Source organism: Acipenser ruthenus, chromosome 11, assembly GCF_902713425.1.
Source record: "Acipenser ruthenus chromosome 11, fAciRut3.2 maternal haplotype, whole genome shotgun sequence".
Classification (NCBI taxonomy): Eukaryota; Metazoa; Chordata; class Actinopteri; order Acipenseriformes; family Acipenseridae; genus Acipenser; species Acipenser ruthenus.
The window spans coordinates 8,744,417-8,760,090 of record NC_081199.1 but is presented as its reverse complement, the minus strand read 5'-3'; the positions used below and the strand labels follow the sequence as shown (position 1 = coordinate 8,760,090).

Here is a 15,674-nt window from a genome sequence, read left to right as displayed (position 1 = left end):
TCACCTACGCGCCACTTTGGGCAGTACCACCGTTTGGAACCGGGTGATACAATGGCTCAGAAATCTTTTTAAATACAATATTTAAACACATACGATTTCTCTTAAATCTTTCTTTTGTGTATACATTGTTATTTGTGTACAGGAACAGAAATAGTAACTATTTACCTTGAGTAAGCGTGTTTTAACCAGAGCTGATGCTATCTGTACCCCCTATCTTGATAATGATCAGTGCTGCTCGCCATTTTGATGGAATGGAAGCGTAGCTGAAACGCGGTCGGTTCTTGAACAAGTTTGGTAAGCGGGGCCTATTTATATATTTTCAGCACGCCGTAAAAAGTGTGGAAAAGGGGGAATTGGACAGAAATCTAAAGAAAAACAAGCAAGGGGCTTCAGCTCGAGCGAGCGAGGGAAGGAAGCCCGGTGTCGTGTGTCTGATCTGCTCCGTATCCAACCAGCAGGATGCCGCCAGGGCCTGTGCAGATCGTCCTGCCGGACAGCAACAACAAGGTATGGGGAATTCGGGATAAGAGTGGTGTTAAAATCGAGCGAGGACCGTCCCTGGTTCGGGGTGGTCAACAGGTTATTTATTGGGGTCTGGGTGATCATGGGCACCGATAGTCGTGGTGCTCGACTGTATGGGCAGCCGTTATTGAGGCATTGAGAGCGCATGAGGCTTTAGTTGTTCAGTTTATTCTGCCTTTTGTGATTTAGTCTAATAGTTCGCCCACAGTTAAATAACATCCTTCTGTCCGCTCTCGTTGACCCCAGTGCTACTGGCATTCTTTTCCAGTCTTTAAAAGTTTGGAAATTGAACTTTGTAGACATTTCCATTAGACCAGGGAGTTTACCTTGACTTTGAGGTAACCCAGGTATGTGTTTCTCTGGGCCCAATGATGTAATACGTGCTGTTTGTAATGTAAAGTATAGTGTGTGTGTGTTTTTAGTGCAAAGCTTTAGTTTACAGGTTGTGATTGGAAACAGGGACACTTGGTTCGGATGTGTGAACAGACCCCGATTCCCGCGAATCTTGGACCACTTTATAAATGCATATTGTGTGTAAACTTTAACATTACATTACTACTTAGTAGTTATTCTACTCATAGGGTCCTATTGCTTTTCATGAGTTGTATAAAGATTTTTAAAAAAGTGACAGTGGATATTCAATAAACGAGTCTGTTTGCATGTTTAGCATTCAAATGATTCAACTTTGTCTCAGCATTCATTGGTAGTGATTGGAATCTGGGGTGAAAACTGTATGAATGGATTTGTGTTTTTTTTTTTTTTTTTTCCCAGGTTGAAGAAACAAAGGATGAGCCTGCAGTGTCGAAAACCATTGTTGGGATCATTTATCCCCCGCCAGAGGTCCGGAATATTGTGGATAAGACTGCCAGCTTCGTGGCCAGGTAAGTTTGACTTGTTTAATACATCACCAGAAGTATTCCTTGGGGTTAACAGGTGCATAGGCACCCTAGGAGTGAGCAGTGGCACATGTTAATCAGCTGAAACACACCCTTTTATAGTGATTTATTGGCAGGAATGTTTTTATTGATAACTTTGAATGAATGTAGATTGCATGTGCCCTAAAATTAATTTACACTAGTCTGGCATTTCCCTTAACTAAAATTGTTTATTTTCTGTTTTTCAGGAACGGCCCAGAATTTGAAGCCAGGATCCGTCAGAATGAAATTAACAATCCCAAATTCAATTTCCTGAACCCCAATGACCCGTACCATGCCTACTACCGGCACAAGGTGAATGAGTTCAAGGAGGGGAAGGCGCTGGAGCCCTCGGCGGCCGTGCCCAAGGTCATGCAACAACAGGCACTGCAGAACGCATCCCAACAGCAGCTGCCACAGAAGGTGAGTTTGGTTTGGTGCCCTCCCTCATCCTTTAAACATGTTGGGCCAGGTCTAATGCTTTTGCCGAGCTATTAAACAGTCTCATGTTTGGGCTAGAACCTGATTAAGTTTCTCTTACTGATTAGTCCTCCCAGTTTTAGGGCTGGAACTAATAGTTCCTTTGTAGTTGCTTAACATAGTCCACTTCTGTTTTAAAGGTTGATGCTTGTTCCTGTATACATGAAATAAGAGTGTGTGTAGTTTTTATATATGGCTAATTTTAATTCATAAATCATAAACCATTTATTAAATATTCCCAACATGGGTTTTGCACATAGCCCTGCATTTGGTCAGTCTGTGGTTTCTCTGTTTACAACATTACTGCCAAGTATTTAAAATGAAAGTATACTAAGAATTGTATAGCGATCATTTTAATATGTTCTTTAATTGTTACAGTGTGCAGCAGTGTGGACTGACCCAGGTACCAAGCCGTGTGCAGGATTAGTATAGAGTTGTATAGTATGAAGGTCATGATAGAAAATGGCTTTTTGTTTTTTTATAAACTGGGCCATCCCTTAGTTTTTCCTTAGCTTGTGATCTTGCTAGATTCAGTTTTGCCTGTTCTCTGCCTGGCTGACACTGTGCTCCTCTCCAGGTTCAGGCCCAGGTGATCCACGAGACTGTGGTGCCCAAGGAGCCTCCGCCTGAGTTTGAGTTCATCGCGGACCCCCCCTCTATCTCCGCTTTCGACCTGGATGTGGTGAAGCTCACTGCCCAGTTTGTGGCTCGCAACGGCAGGCAGTTCCTCACCCAGCTAATGCAGAAAGAGCAGCGCAATTACCAGTTTGACTTCCTGCGGCCCCAGCACAGCCTTTTTAACTACTTCACCAAGCTCGTGGAGCAATACACCAAGGTAGGAAACAACCAGATAAATAGTTATTTAACTAATATGCTGCCAGCTGCAAAAAGTCACTTCTTGTATCACAATGCACTTTTCATAAGATTTTCACCTGCTGTTACGTTATCCATATATATATATATATATATATATATATATATATATATGGATAACGACACCTGTGCCTTCTACCAGTTCTGTTGTCAATTCAACACTTGTTGTCTTTCTGTTCCTTAAGGATATTATCTTCAAGTGTTGCTCATCCTTGAGCAGCAGGTTGTTTGAACCGAGGTGGCTGAATTGTACCTGTAGTGATTTAACTTGGTTACAACCGAAAGGAATACTTTTCGTCTGTGGTGACTTTCAATTTGGTTTTCTGAAAGCTGTTTGTTTTACATTCTGATTAGTAGCCTTTAGTTTTAATGTGCGATTCTCAAGGTAAATAGCAATCGATTTGTATTTTTTCTTAAAAAATCCAAAGGCACATTACAAGATGTGCAAAACAGTTGACCTCAATCTGCATGTAAAGTATCTGGGAAATTGCATGACACGGTTTTAGCAAACTAATCCAAAATAACAATGCAACAGGTCATAGTAAAGCCAGTACAGACACACTGATAGGCTGATTAAAACATTGTTGTCATGCATTTCAAGTTAACAGCCTTGGAGTATTTTTTGAAATTTGTCTGAGGACTTTTTTATTTTTTTTGATTTGCCTAAGTGCAATGCACTCAGGACAGCGAAGGGATAAAAAGAAGCCTATCTACAGAATTAAGATATGTAGTTTGTGTTGCTTGTGGCATGCAGTATGTATTTTTTTTTTTTCCATACTAATCCGATATCCTAATGTTCGTAAAATTCGCGAATATGGTAGATGCCTAGTTACACTTCCCTCCTTGTGTTTCAGGTCCTTATCCCACCCAAAGGATTGCTGCAGAAAATGAAAAGGGAGGCAGAGAATCCACGAGAGGTGCTTGATCAGGTGAGGCAGCAGATTTTTTTTTTTTTTTGTATTTCATTCTCTTGAAAGGGGTACTGCACACCTCTCTGCTATTTAATCTTGGGCCTCTCATGCAGAGCCTGCTAGTTGTGCCAAATTGTGTGATAGTTTTGTGATGTGGACTACACTTGTGATCCCAATCTTCCAGATGTGAAAGATAAGGGAAGGAGCTATTGAATAGGCCTGCTGTGCCACCTAACGCCACCATCCTTATTTTGTTTCCAAATCATTGAGGCATGGGAGTAGCGGTGTGCTGCATGCATTCTGAAACCTCGTTCTCATTCCCTCTTGCAGGTGAGGTATCGAGTGGAGTGGGCAAAGTTTCAGGAGCGCGAGAGAAAGAAAGAGGAGGAGGAGAGGGAGAAGGAGCGGGTATCCTACGCACAGATTGACTGGCATGACTTTGTTGTTGTGGAAACTGTGGACTTCCAGCCCAATGAGCAAGGTAAGGGGCCTGGAGAGAAGTTTTATACTGAACTTGATTAATGTGCAAAAAAGGTCTTCCTGCCAACAAACTCCACACGGCACCTCGGATTTAGTTAAAATGGGGAGCCAGGTTGGTCTCAACAACCTTGTTTTAAAACTGCTGTTTTGTTTTTGCTGCAGGTCACTTCCCTCCTCCCACCACCCCAGAGGAGCTGGGCGCCCGAATCCTGATCCAGGAGCGCTATGAGAAGTTTGGGGAGAGTGAGGAGGTGGAGATGGAGGTGGAGTCTGAAGATGAGGACGATGAGCCTGAGGAGAGGCGCGAGCCTCCACCAACACACCTGGACCAGGACACTCAGCTCCAAGACATGGACGAGGTACAGTGGGGTGGAGTAGCGTGCTGGCTTGGGAAACCTTGCTGCTGCAGCACAAGTGTTCTGGCCTGGGTTTGTGTTCTCCGAAGAGCTGCTAGTTAAGAGAACTGGCCTCCACTTTCTTGGTGGAGCATCTGGGGTAGGCTCTTCTTGGCAGGTGAACAATGAAAATGTACAAATCTGAAGTCAATTTATTTTTTATATGTTCCTGTCAGATTCAGATTTGAAACCAGTACTTCAGAGATGAAAGGCTTTAGCAGATATTTAGTTAACCCTTTTATTAAATATATGACTTTCTCAATGTGCCTTCCAATAAATCCTAGCAAGCCTGTCCTATTGTAATGCTCTAACCCTGTGTCCTGTTCCTCTGCAGGGTTCTGATGATGAAGAGGACAGTATGAAGGCCCCGCCGCCCCCGGATAACCCCATGCCCCCACCACTGCCCCCCACCCCTGACCAGGTCATCATCCGCAAGGACTACGACCCCAAAGGTAAATGACCCAGGAAATGGGATGGGATTATGTATTTCTGGTGGCATTCTCCCTGATTTTTTTGCAATTTAACAGTTTTAACATGGCAGACTGTAATTGTTTTTATCACAATATTTATTTGGTCCTACTTTGTCTGCTATTAGGATTACAATTTAATCCCTTCCCCAATAGGGAAAGCTAACCTCTATTCGTCAAACCTTAACGATAACTATTGGATTGTTTTGCCTCTAGCTGAACATCTGGTGAATGCCATGAGAATCAGACAGTGGTTTGTTGTGATTTGTGTGGGCTAGTCCACTCTAGGTCTAAAGAATTACTTGACTTTGAGTTAACCCGTTTTCACTGATGATCTACCCCTGCTAATAAACTGCACAGATGACCAAAGTTTTTCTACGGTATTGCCACAACTGTTAGAAAACTTGGATTGCTATTATCTAATGTTTTTGAACAGACCTAGACTTTAACTTCACATATGGTTACAAAAGGTTAAGTTTGAGAGATGGTGAGGACCCCTCTAAAAGCAGCTGTTCTGTGTTGCAGCCTCCAAGCCCCAGCCCCCAGCTCCGGTCTCAGACGAGTACCTCATCTCCCCCATCACTGGAGAGAAGATCCCAGCCAGCAAAATGCAGGAGCACATGCGCATCGGGCTGCTGGACCCGCGCTGGCTGGAGCAGCGAGACCGCAGCATCCGGGAGAGGCAGATCGAGGACGAGGTGTACGCCCCTGGCCTGGACATCGAGAGCAGCCTGAAGCAGCTTGCCGAGCGCCGTACCGATATCTTCGGTGTGGAGGAGACGGCTATCGGCAAGAAGATCGGGGAGGAGGAGATCCAGAAACCGGAGGAGAAGGTGAGGGTTGTTCTCCTTGAGTTAAGCAATGAGAGCATTACAACATTACATTTTATTTAATAATTCTACCGTATCTATAAAGTCATGACTGTACCATCTCAAACTTGGTAGGTCTTGTTAGGCTCTGGGTGTGATTTGACTGTGCTGGGTAGACTGTATTCTTAGTGTGTTGCTGATTGCTTCTCTTTCCCTTGGCAGGTCACGTGGGACGGTCACTCTGGCAGCATGGCGCGCACCCAGCAGGCGGCCCAGGCCAACATCACACTGCAGGAGCAGATCGAGGCCATCCACAAGGCCAAGGGGCTGGTCCCCGAGGACGACAGCAAGGAGAAGATCGGACCCAGCAAGCCCACCGACAAGCCTCAGCCGCCCATGTCCTCCTCTGCACCCAGCATGCCCAGCTCTGCACCCCCTGCCTCAGTGCCCCGCCCGCCACTGGTGAGTAACACTAACCTCCACCCAGGCATTGAACACAGGGGTGGGCACGTTCACTTGCCCTGCACCCAGTCGGGTGTCCTTAATACCACTTGGAAATGATTGAAATAATGGTCAGGCTGAGCAGTCGGGTGAAAGTTAAATGTGTTCTGAACTGATTAATTGTTTCCTCATCTTGGTTGTTTGATTTTCCTTTCCTGGTTAAAAAAAATCTTTTAATCTTTTAATCATATTTTAATCTAAATCATATCTGTGACTGTGACCTAAAGTCATTACAGTCTATTCTGCTCTTAATCGCTGCTTTGGAGCAATTTGTTACATTTGTATTTTAATGTAATTTGGTTTTACATTTCTGCATGCTTAATTATAAGTAGTTTTAGTGTAATCTTTAAAAGTGTTTGAAATGCCAGCAAAGTCCCTGCTTTGATCATCAGCAGTGTTTAGATTTGTCATCGTTTATGTAAAAATAAATAGACCCTGTTTTTGCAGCAGCATATACTGTCTTAAAACTCTGCCTTGACCAGCCACAGTCTGTTGTATCTCGCCAAAATGACCTCCCTCTGTTTGCCACTTGTTTCCCTCTGAAATTAAGACTTTTTCAATCTGTTCTAGATTCCTCCCCCGGTTCGAACCACGCTGGTCTCGACTTTGCCAGTGATGCAGCGTCCCTCAATGGTGCGTTTGGGCCCAGGTCAGGTGCTGGCTTCCATGCCACCTATGATCCACGCGCCTCGCATCAACGTGGTGCCCATGTCTCCCTCGGGACACCTCATGGCACCTCGTCCACCCCCTATGGTGGTTCCAGCAGGTAAGGGCTTATTTCCAGTGGGTACAATACACAGATCTTGTGACGTGTAAAGACCTGCCCAAGACTAGTTTCTTTCACTTTAGTTTAAGGCATCAATACAAGTTTTTTGATAAGGATTTTAGTGTTGTCCTGTACTTGACACAGATGTATATAGATGAAGGCTCTCAGATCTAGTCCTCAATAAATATTTTGTTAGACTGCATTGTTCTGAAGTGCATGTTAGACAGTACTAGGTTTGTGTGTGTCACTCTGCCTGACCCCTCTCGTACTCCTCCCCAGCATTCGTGCCAGCGCCTCCTGTGCCTCAGCCCCCCAGCTCGGCCCCAGCGCCCATGCCCCCCGCACGCCCCCCTCCTCCACACGACGACGAGCCTGCCAGCAAGAAGATGAAGTCAGAGGACAACCTCATCCCAGAGGAGGAGTTCCTGCGCAGAAACAAGGTGCCCACTTACACACTAATCTACTAGGAACAAAAAGATTCCATTAGCATTTAATCAGGGGTGTCAAGTTTAATCATAAACCTGAAACCCCTGTTTCGCCATTTACTAAAGGTATATTTTTTAAGTTGTCTTAACATGATGTATACTGTACATGAATACATGATTCTAGCTGAACTTTTCATTTAATAGTCTTTTTATTTTTTATCTGGTTCTATGACTTTGTGTGTCTCTTCCAGGCACCAGTAACGGTGAAGGTGCAAGTTCCCAACATGCAGGACAAAACAGAATGGAAGCTAAACGGGCAGCTCCTCACTTTCACACTCCCACTGACAGACCAGGTAAAGCACAAACGCCACCACTCTAAAAGATGGCCTTTAAACTTAATGCAGCAGAGATTAGCTCTGCTAATGAGGTAGAGGTGGATAATTCTTACTGCCTGGAACTCTCAAGACAGATCGTTCTTGAGTTAAGTTTCAACATGAAATATGGACTTGTAGTTTTGATTGGTCAAATCAGGGCTGAATACACAAACGTGCAGACAAACGCTAAGTGTATCATCTTTCTGTTCCCAGGTATCTGTTATAAAGGTTAAAATCCACGAAGCCACCGGCATGCCAGCTGGAAAACAGAAGTTGCAGTATGAGGTAAGCATTAGATTAAGGCTATTTGGTACATCATCAATAATTTGGACCCTTACGAGTAAAACTAAAGAAACCTCTTGGTTATCGCTTTGTAGCAGCAACACATTTATTACCCCACTGCTAGTGAAATAGTGAGAGGCTTGTGTGTACTGGTATATCACACTTTACAGCTTTGCACGCTGTTGATTTGAAATTGTTGAAATGAAAAACCATTATATGCAATGTTAGAGCTAAGCCGTGAAACTGGTTCACAAATGCTTACTTGTGCAGTATTTTCATATCGTAGATTATGTGGGACACTTGTTATAGAAATATTGCATATTAAGCCAAATGGTTCAATAGTGACTTTCCGCCACTAGGTGTCTCCAGACTGCAATCCCCAGTGCCACTATATAGAGATCAGCCTGTCGACGGATGTTAATTTAAATACAATTTTATTTGTTAACGTTTCAGGAAACAAATGTTAACTTGAAAATCTGGCATTTGGTAGAGTTTTATTCTGGTTTCTTTTTGACAGCTGATAGAATTTGAGTGTAAACAAAGCAATTGAACCACCAGGGGTGCATCTCTAGTCAATATCAATGGTCCCATGCAGTTATGTAATGAAGAGGAGAGCTGATGGCACCTTTTTTTCTGTTTCCTTTTTCAGGGTATTTTCATCAAAGACTCCAACTCGCTGGCTTACTACAACATGGTCAACAGCTCAATGATACACCTGGCCCTGAAGGAGAGAGGCGGCAGGAAAAAGTGAGCCCTGCCCCAGGGGCAACTTCTCTGGGGGTCCATCCACACAGAACCGCAGCAGGAAGCTAGGCTGAGAAACGTAATACAACAACTCAGACTGAAAGCAACATCAAAGCTGTCCGTTTCAATTACCATGGAAGAAAGTCAATGGACCTTATGCCTCTTTTTATATCGTATGGATCACTTTATTATCTGTTTGTAATGAAGGAAAATGAAAAACATGCATAATAGCTTATTTGAGTTGCATGGTTGCTGTGTTTAATTCAGTTTAGTGCCAGAATCTGTAAACAGCCAGTGGCTTGTTGCTTTGAAAGATGCACTGTTTTATGTGCTTTACATTTATATAGTGCCGCAACGCCCTTCCTGTGTTGTGAATAGACTATATTGAAATATTGATTTGTAAAAGTGTTTAGGGCCAGACGAGCTTTAACCAGTCGTTAGAAGTCCTGACAAGACAGAAAGTTACTTTGTTGGGGTGGTGCTGGAACACATGGAAAGCAAACTGGGACCTTGGTGGCTTTGAACATTTTAGTTTTGATTAAGAGATACATTTTTGAAAGAAACTAATCACATTTACACTGTCCCTGAAATGAAATAAATGTCTTTTTGTCCAGAAACATTTAAATAAAAGTTGTATTTCCTTCAGCCTCCTGCAGTAACTCTAATTTGGTGTTCCACGGTACAACTTGAAAAACAGCAGAACAGCTGCTGATTCTTGTCACCAAACAGCACATTTTACCTTTCATAATACAAAATGCAAAATAATCTAATCCATTCATTTATTTAAACTTCTGAATCCTAGGGAGATGACGGGTGTTGTTCTGGTTAGCAGGCAACAGCATACAGATGCAATAGAAAAACACTCCACTTTCAAACAGCTGCATGCATTTCTTTTTGTTTGTTTTAATTGCCAATTATTTTTCCAGTAGAAGGCTGCTGAATAAGAGAGCAAGGCTGTATGAATTAATGAATTAATCCAGGCCCCTCTTAGAGCTCTTTATATTACATCCTACAAGGTAGCCTTTGTGGTTTCTAGTACATAATTCAAGAAGTTTATAAATCCTAATAATTCAGCCCCTGTAGCTTCTCTGCTATGAAGGCCTGCTGCTTTTTTGTCATGAATTCCTGCCCAATACCCCATGTGATTCCAGGCCACAGTGCTACAAAATTGGTAACACATCTTGATTTGAAGATAACTAAATCGTACTTAAAAGAATCTGCATTATTCACATTTCATTTTGTATTTCTCTTCTACCTTGTTTTTGAGGGTTTGAATTGTGAAGCAGGTTGGTGCAATGAACAAACAATTATAAAATGGACAAATGGCCTGCACTCAAACATGAAATCTAATACAGCCTTTTCATAATTATTCACATTGACATAATTACAATATTTCCAAAACAATAAAAAAAATGACTACATTGAACTAATCTTACTGTAATTTTTACTACTTTTCCCACAGTTTATGTTCTTGTATTTGGTTTTGTTGCCATCCTAATATATATAATTACATCTTTAATGTAATTGTTCTAACTTGCAGTTGTGTTTTGCAAGTTTTAGCTTGCTGATGCATCAATCGGATTATTATTTATAATCTTGGAGTACCTAATGTTACCTTAGGTAAGGTAGCCCAAAATTAGTGCTAACCAGCGTCTGTGAAACCAGCTGTAAATGTAAACTGAATCTGCGAGTCTAATGGCTAGTTTCACAGAACCTGGTTAGTTTTATTCTGATCACTTTCTTTTACATTAAGGTACCTGCATGTGCATACAGCTGTGTACAATCACAATTTGTGCAGCCAGTCTCCCCTGGGATGCAGTTTCTTAAGAAATATGAGGGACTGCCCATTCACACAAAAGTATGAGCAAAACGATTTTTTGTCACGTGTTGCTTTCTCTTCCTGGCTAAGAAACCAGGTTTTAACATTGGTTACGTGGGGGGGACGAAATACATATATTTCAGCCAAAGTCTGTAGACAGAGGACCCACTAAATATTTTGTTCGTCAGCATATGAGCCTAATGCTACTACATGTACAATCCCTGATGGAAATTCCAGCAATGACAACGATCACTGATGTGTGCTAGTCAGAGCTGGTGGTTTGATTGTTTCAACTGGTCGTACTGGTTGAGGAACTGGATAAAGTGGTCCAAGAAAGAAAAACAGGTTCCTTTTCTGTAGGTTTCTTAAGTAAGCTGTTTCTTTCTACAGTCCTAAATTAATCTAATTTTGCAAACCTGGTCTAGGATTTTATATAGCAGCTGGGAGCTCAGTAACAGACAAGTAAACAGTTGCTTGTTTCAATTTCCAAAGCAAAGCTGGTCACCAGCAGTTGATGGAATTTGTAGCCGGTAATGTTCTAATCTACAGCATTATAACGACTTTTTTTTTGGCACAACAGAGAATGCACAAACCAACACATACTATTGATGCAAACTTTTAAAAGTTACTTGTATGTGTTGTATTTCAGAAGAGCGGGCGGTGCTGTACCCGTTGCGAAAACGTTTTGATTTGCCAGGCATTGCATCAACGTTGAACAATTCCGAGTTCAATAAGGTGTGGTGGTGTTCTTCTATCAGCGACGCGTTAAAATACGACAAGCTGTTTTGGGCAAGACAGACGTGGCTTTGGTACAAAGTAGAGCCACTCGCTGTGTCTCCAGTTTTTTTTTTTCTTTTTAAACCTCATTTTGATTGCAATTTGAACGATTCAACGCTGCCCGGGGCGGGTCAGTGCGCATGTGCACAGTCAGCTCTGTTCTAAAGCAAGAAACACAATCTGAAGCCAGCATTGTAGAAAAGCATCGAAAGAAAATACATTTGAAATACTGGAAACATTAAAACGTTTTGAAAATAAATAAAGCAATGTGGCTGTTTGAGTGGAAAATGGACGATAGTGAAAATGCCACGGATACCAGAGACCAGTTCCGGAATTAAAACTAGCGAGAAAGAATCTGGAGAAGCCACACGACCTGTCTGCAGAAACAGGAAAAACTACATATCGTAAATATAAGGAGCAACTGCGGGCAGTCTGACACAGTAGTCATGTTTATAACCAAGGTGGACTTCGTACCCGAATTGACTGTGTGAAGCTAGCTGAGTTACAGGAGAATTTCCATCCGAGAAACAACAAGCGGCCTGGAAACGCAATTGATAACCAAGCTGCTGCTGGATATACACAAACTTATCATAAGTACAGTGCTAAGACATACAATAATCAGCCATTTCAAAGGAGCTATGTACTGTTGTTCATGCCAACACTGATACGTACTTTCATTGGAATAGGCGACACTTGCAATAGCTGAGAGAACATTAAACTTGACATTTATAAATGCAATCACGCTTCCTGGAGCTGGGACTCGTTCCGCGAGGTGTTCGCACACAGAACACCATAAATCACAGTATTATGGTATTTATTGTGATTTAAATATCTATTAGGCATAACATCAGTTTAGTTAGTCATATTTAACATAGGCTTGATTGTTTAGTGATGTGTTTGGGATTCCCCAGGAAGCCGAGGGAATAAGGTCTGAAGTGAGACGGTGTCGGCTTTCAATTTGAGGCGAAACAATTAAGGCGTTATAAAAAATATTAACGTTTTATTTTCTACCAAACCGTATGCGTCTGCTTTACCTAAGCGAAACACAACAAAGTGATTTAACGTCAAAAACCGAAGTGAAAATGTGTAAACCGTGCTGGAAAGGAGATTTGAAAACTTAAATAGCTGAAGTTTTTTGTTGTTCTTCTTTCTGTACATATAGACTACATAAAGACTGTCCATTTTCTTTTACAATACATTGGTTCATTTGGTAATACAATGGCCCGAAACGGACTGCGGGCCGACTCGCAGAATTTGAGAGGGACCAACGAAAACCTTTCGGAACGAGAGAGCAGCTCCATCGGATCCGATTCGGAGATCAACGGTTTCACCACAGAGAAACAGACTGATAAATACGGGTTCATCGGAGGGGCGCAGCAGCACACTGAGGAATCGTGAGTGTCAGAACCGATTTTTCTAGAGGCATTGGCTTGGTTTTGTATTTTAAAAAAATATCAACTGGTTTAAAAGCAGTATACTACTTAGTAATAGGAAAAAGAAAGTACAGTTATTTTGGAATGCTGTCGTGACCAGCAGGTTACAGCTATGTTAGGAATGTTAAGTATTACCAAATTCTATGGAATAATGTATTTCTGGCACAAAGTGCATGTGGTGTACAATAAGGAACATTATTTTGCAACACACAGCTTTAGTAGTTTTTGATTTTCTTTTAGGAGTGTGTTGAGATACCTATACCTCAAGGAAAAGCCACAGTTGGATTGTATTGAAGCATTTTACAGCACTGAAGAATTGCATTAGTCAGAAGTTATTGCAGGATTGCCACTAAACATGGTTAATGAAATCTAAGGTGATTCCCCCAGGACTGTAAAATGCCTCCATACAATATACTGTTATATCGGTTTGATCAAATCGACCTCTTTGTCTAAAAGTAGCCCCTAAGACAAATGATGGTGTATTTTAAGTATAATTATAGGCTACAGTATATTTGGGAGAGGGGGGAGGGGGAGTGTCAGCCAAATGCTTGTGCTACTCAAGTCATGTACCTGAGGAGCTACAAAAATAAACACATGGACCAGAATTAGTATGCACTTACAACTTCACACAAGGCCTTTCTCAAGTTTCACTGTGCTGTGGTCAAAGTAACAGTAAGCAGACACATTAGGATTGACCACCATGGAAACTGAAGGCCCTCAGAAACGCAACCTCATCTACTGCTACCTGGATAGGATACATTGAACTACTTCAACCTAAATAAGAACATACTGCAAACATTTTATATTCTTCAGCAGAATTAAGAACAAACACAAATTCCAGCAAAATACGATTACTTCTGCCATGGACTTTCCAAACCCTGCAGCCTGTTTGAATAAAGAAACCTCACAAAGGCTTCCCTTCACAGCACTGCCGCTGAATTCTGTTGAAGTCTAACTTTTTAAATTAAAGAAAGTCCAAATTGCTAATCGCAATACTGCAGGGTGAATCAAGTGTTCTTTGAGAACAATTATCTTGCTAGCAGATGCGAAAATCTGAATTCTGTCTCCGATTGTGTCTCCTCTTACACTTTATGTATCCTGTAGTTATCGCTTAAGTAAACTTTGAGCCAGATAGGACTTCACAAAGGGGTGCATGTTACATTTGATTTGAAAGAAACCCACAGACAACATTGCACCAATATGGAGTGTGTTTAATAGTGCTGTACCTTCAGAATTGTTTCAAACTTAAGAAAACTTATTGACATGAACAGTCAACATTAAAAAAGAATCCTGATGCTAATTCTGCAGTATGGAAATGGGTTACAGTGTGGGGGCTAATTCAGTAACTTAATAGAACCTCAAAGTTGTGATCACATCATGTGTTCATAAGTTTGCTCCTCTGCCTTCCAGGAAGTCTCTTACTCCATTACCTCCTTGGTCATTTCACCCAAGCAGTGTCTTCTGAGTCGAAGCATGGTACTGTGCACGCTGTCTGTGCTGGTCAGTATTCTATAATGTAAACACTGTGAAAATGAGGTTATGACACAATGCTGTTGGAATGTGATATAGGCTGTTTATTTATCTTTTTTATTGTGTTTGTGCATTGTTCCAGCTCCAGATTGTAAAAGTTTGGTGCCAAGCAATTTTTATTACCTTTGGCATGGAAAACTCTTAACTAAGGCATTGGGGTCTATTCAATAGATCTAAAGAGTATTTAAATACACAGAAATATCACCAAATCAAGAAAGGAAAACCAAGATCTCAAACCATGTGACTGAGGCTTCAGTGGAATTTTGATTTTAAAGTAAAATAAGATTTGGCCCTGATGTAATATTTAAACTGCGTTGGTTTGTAGATCCCTCACTGTTTAGATCAATTGAAAAGACCACCTTCTCTCTTTGTGCTTGTGTGGTATTCCTGTTTTTAACCACATTTTCTTCTGCTTCAGTTTGTGCCACAGTTATTTTATTAGACGGGCCTAAAAATTTTCAACACACTTACAGTTCTAGCCATCACATATTCACTTGAATCTAGTTAAAGAGGTTAATGCTAATTAAATGATCGTATACCTCTTACCTCTCGTGCGTCTTTAAACTTCGAACCTGAACTTGAGGTTATATTCAGTCTGTAGCAAATCTTAAGATAACAATACAAATCTTAAGATAAAAATACTTAGAAAATGCAGATGGAACAAAACCATAAACCCACAATTTTTCTCTTCATTTCACTCCAAACTTTCATCAGCTATAACCCTTTTAAATGTCATTTTTGACGTGAATCTTAGGGCTGTAGGCAACAGAGGTGCGTTAAACTTCTGAAAAAGGCACCAGGATGTGACGACTGAAACAGAAAATGATAGCGTGAACTTAAACAACAATATTACAGAAGGTAGTGTTATCATTTCATAACCAAGTTGCTCTGCAGTGAAAATTGATTTTGAAAATGTTCCCCCACACAAAATAATGTGAGAATCTCTGATTCAAGGAAATGCTGCAAAGGTACGAATGCAGTGAACAAAAGAGGATTCATGTGGAGCTCAGAGATCAGTGCTGTACAAGAGCACAAAACTGTGAACGCCATCCTGATGAGTAGCATTTGATAGATTCACATCTCATTTTACAAACATTTGCTTTTGATAAACATTGGAAAAGAGATGAAAATATACAGGTGCTGTTTCAGTTACATTTAAAAAGACACAATGC

The 15,674-nt window shown here is 41.4% G+C and overlaps 2 protein-coding genes across 2 annotated transcripts in view; both read left to right on the top strand.

Annotated features, from left to right (window-relative positions):
* The first annotated feature begins 25 nt into the window (after positions 1-25).
* LOC117426239 (splicing factor 3A subunit 1-like) lies at positions 26-9,588 on the top strand. Its single transcript, XM_034043641.3, has 15 exons — positions 26-507; positions 1,294-1,403; positions 1,646-1,859; positions 2,494-2,751; positions 3,644-3,718; positions 4,031-4,181; positions 4,343-4,539; positions 4,910-5,027; positions 5,568-5,875; positions 6,074-6,313; positions 6,923-7,118; positions 7,398-7,558; positions 7,795-7,896; positions 8,131-8,202; positions 8,849-9,588. The coding sequence occupies exons 1-15, from the start codon at positions 460-462 to the stop codon at positions 8,948-8,950; spliced, it is 2,352 nt and encodes a 783-aa protein (XP_033899532.3). The 5' UTR covers positions 26-459; the 3' UTR covers positions 8,951-9,588.
* Positions 9,589-11,020: 1,432 nt separating this feature from the next.
* LOC117426699 (TBC1 domain family member 10A-like) overlaps positions 11,021-15,674 on the top strand; it is a 34,239-nt gene continuing 29,585 nt past the window's right edge. The window contains exon 1 of the mRNA XM_059033279.1: positions 11,021-12,933. Coding sequence (XP_058889262.1) covers positions 12,758-12,933 — 176 coding nt within the window. The 5' untranslated portion in view covers positions 11,021-12,757. The remainder of the gene's footprint in view (positions 12,934-15,674) is intronic.

Excerpts from the sequence above, each read along its gene's own strand:
- LOC117426239 (XM_034043641.3), top strand. The coding sequence starts at position 460 with ATGCCGCCAGGGCCTGTGCAGATCGTCCTGCCGGACAGCAACAACAAG. Across the intron at positions 508-1,293 it reads TGCCGGACAGCAACAACAAG|GTTGAAGAAACAAAGGATGA; the intron begins GTATGGGGAATT and ends TTTTTTTCCCAG. Across the intron at positions 6,314-6,922 it reads CAGTGCCCCGCCCGCCACTG|ATTCCTCCCCCGGTTCGAAC; the intron begins GTGAGTAACACT and ends AATCTGTTCTAG.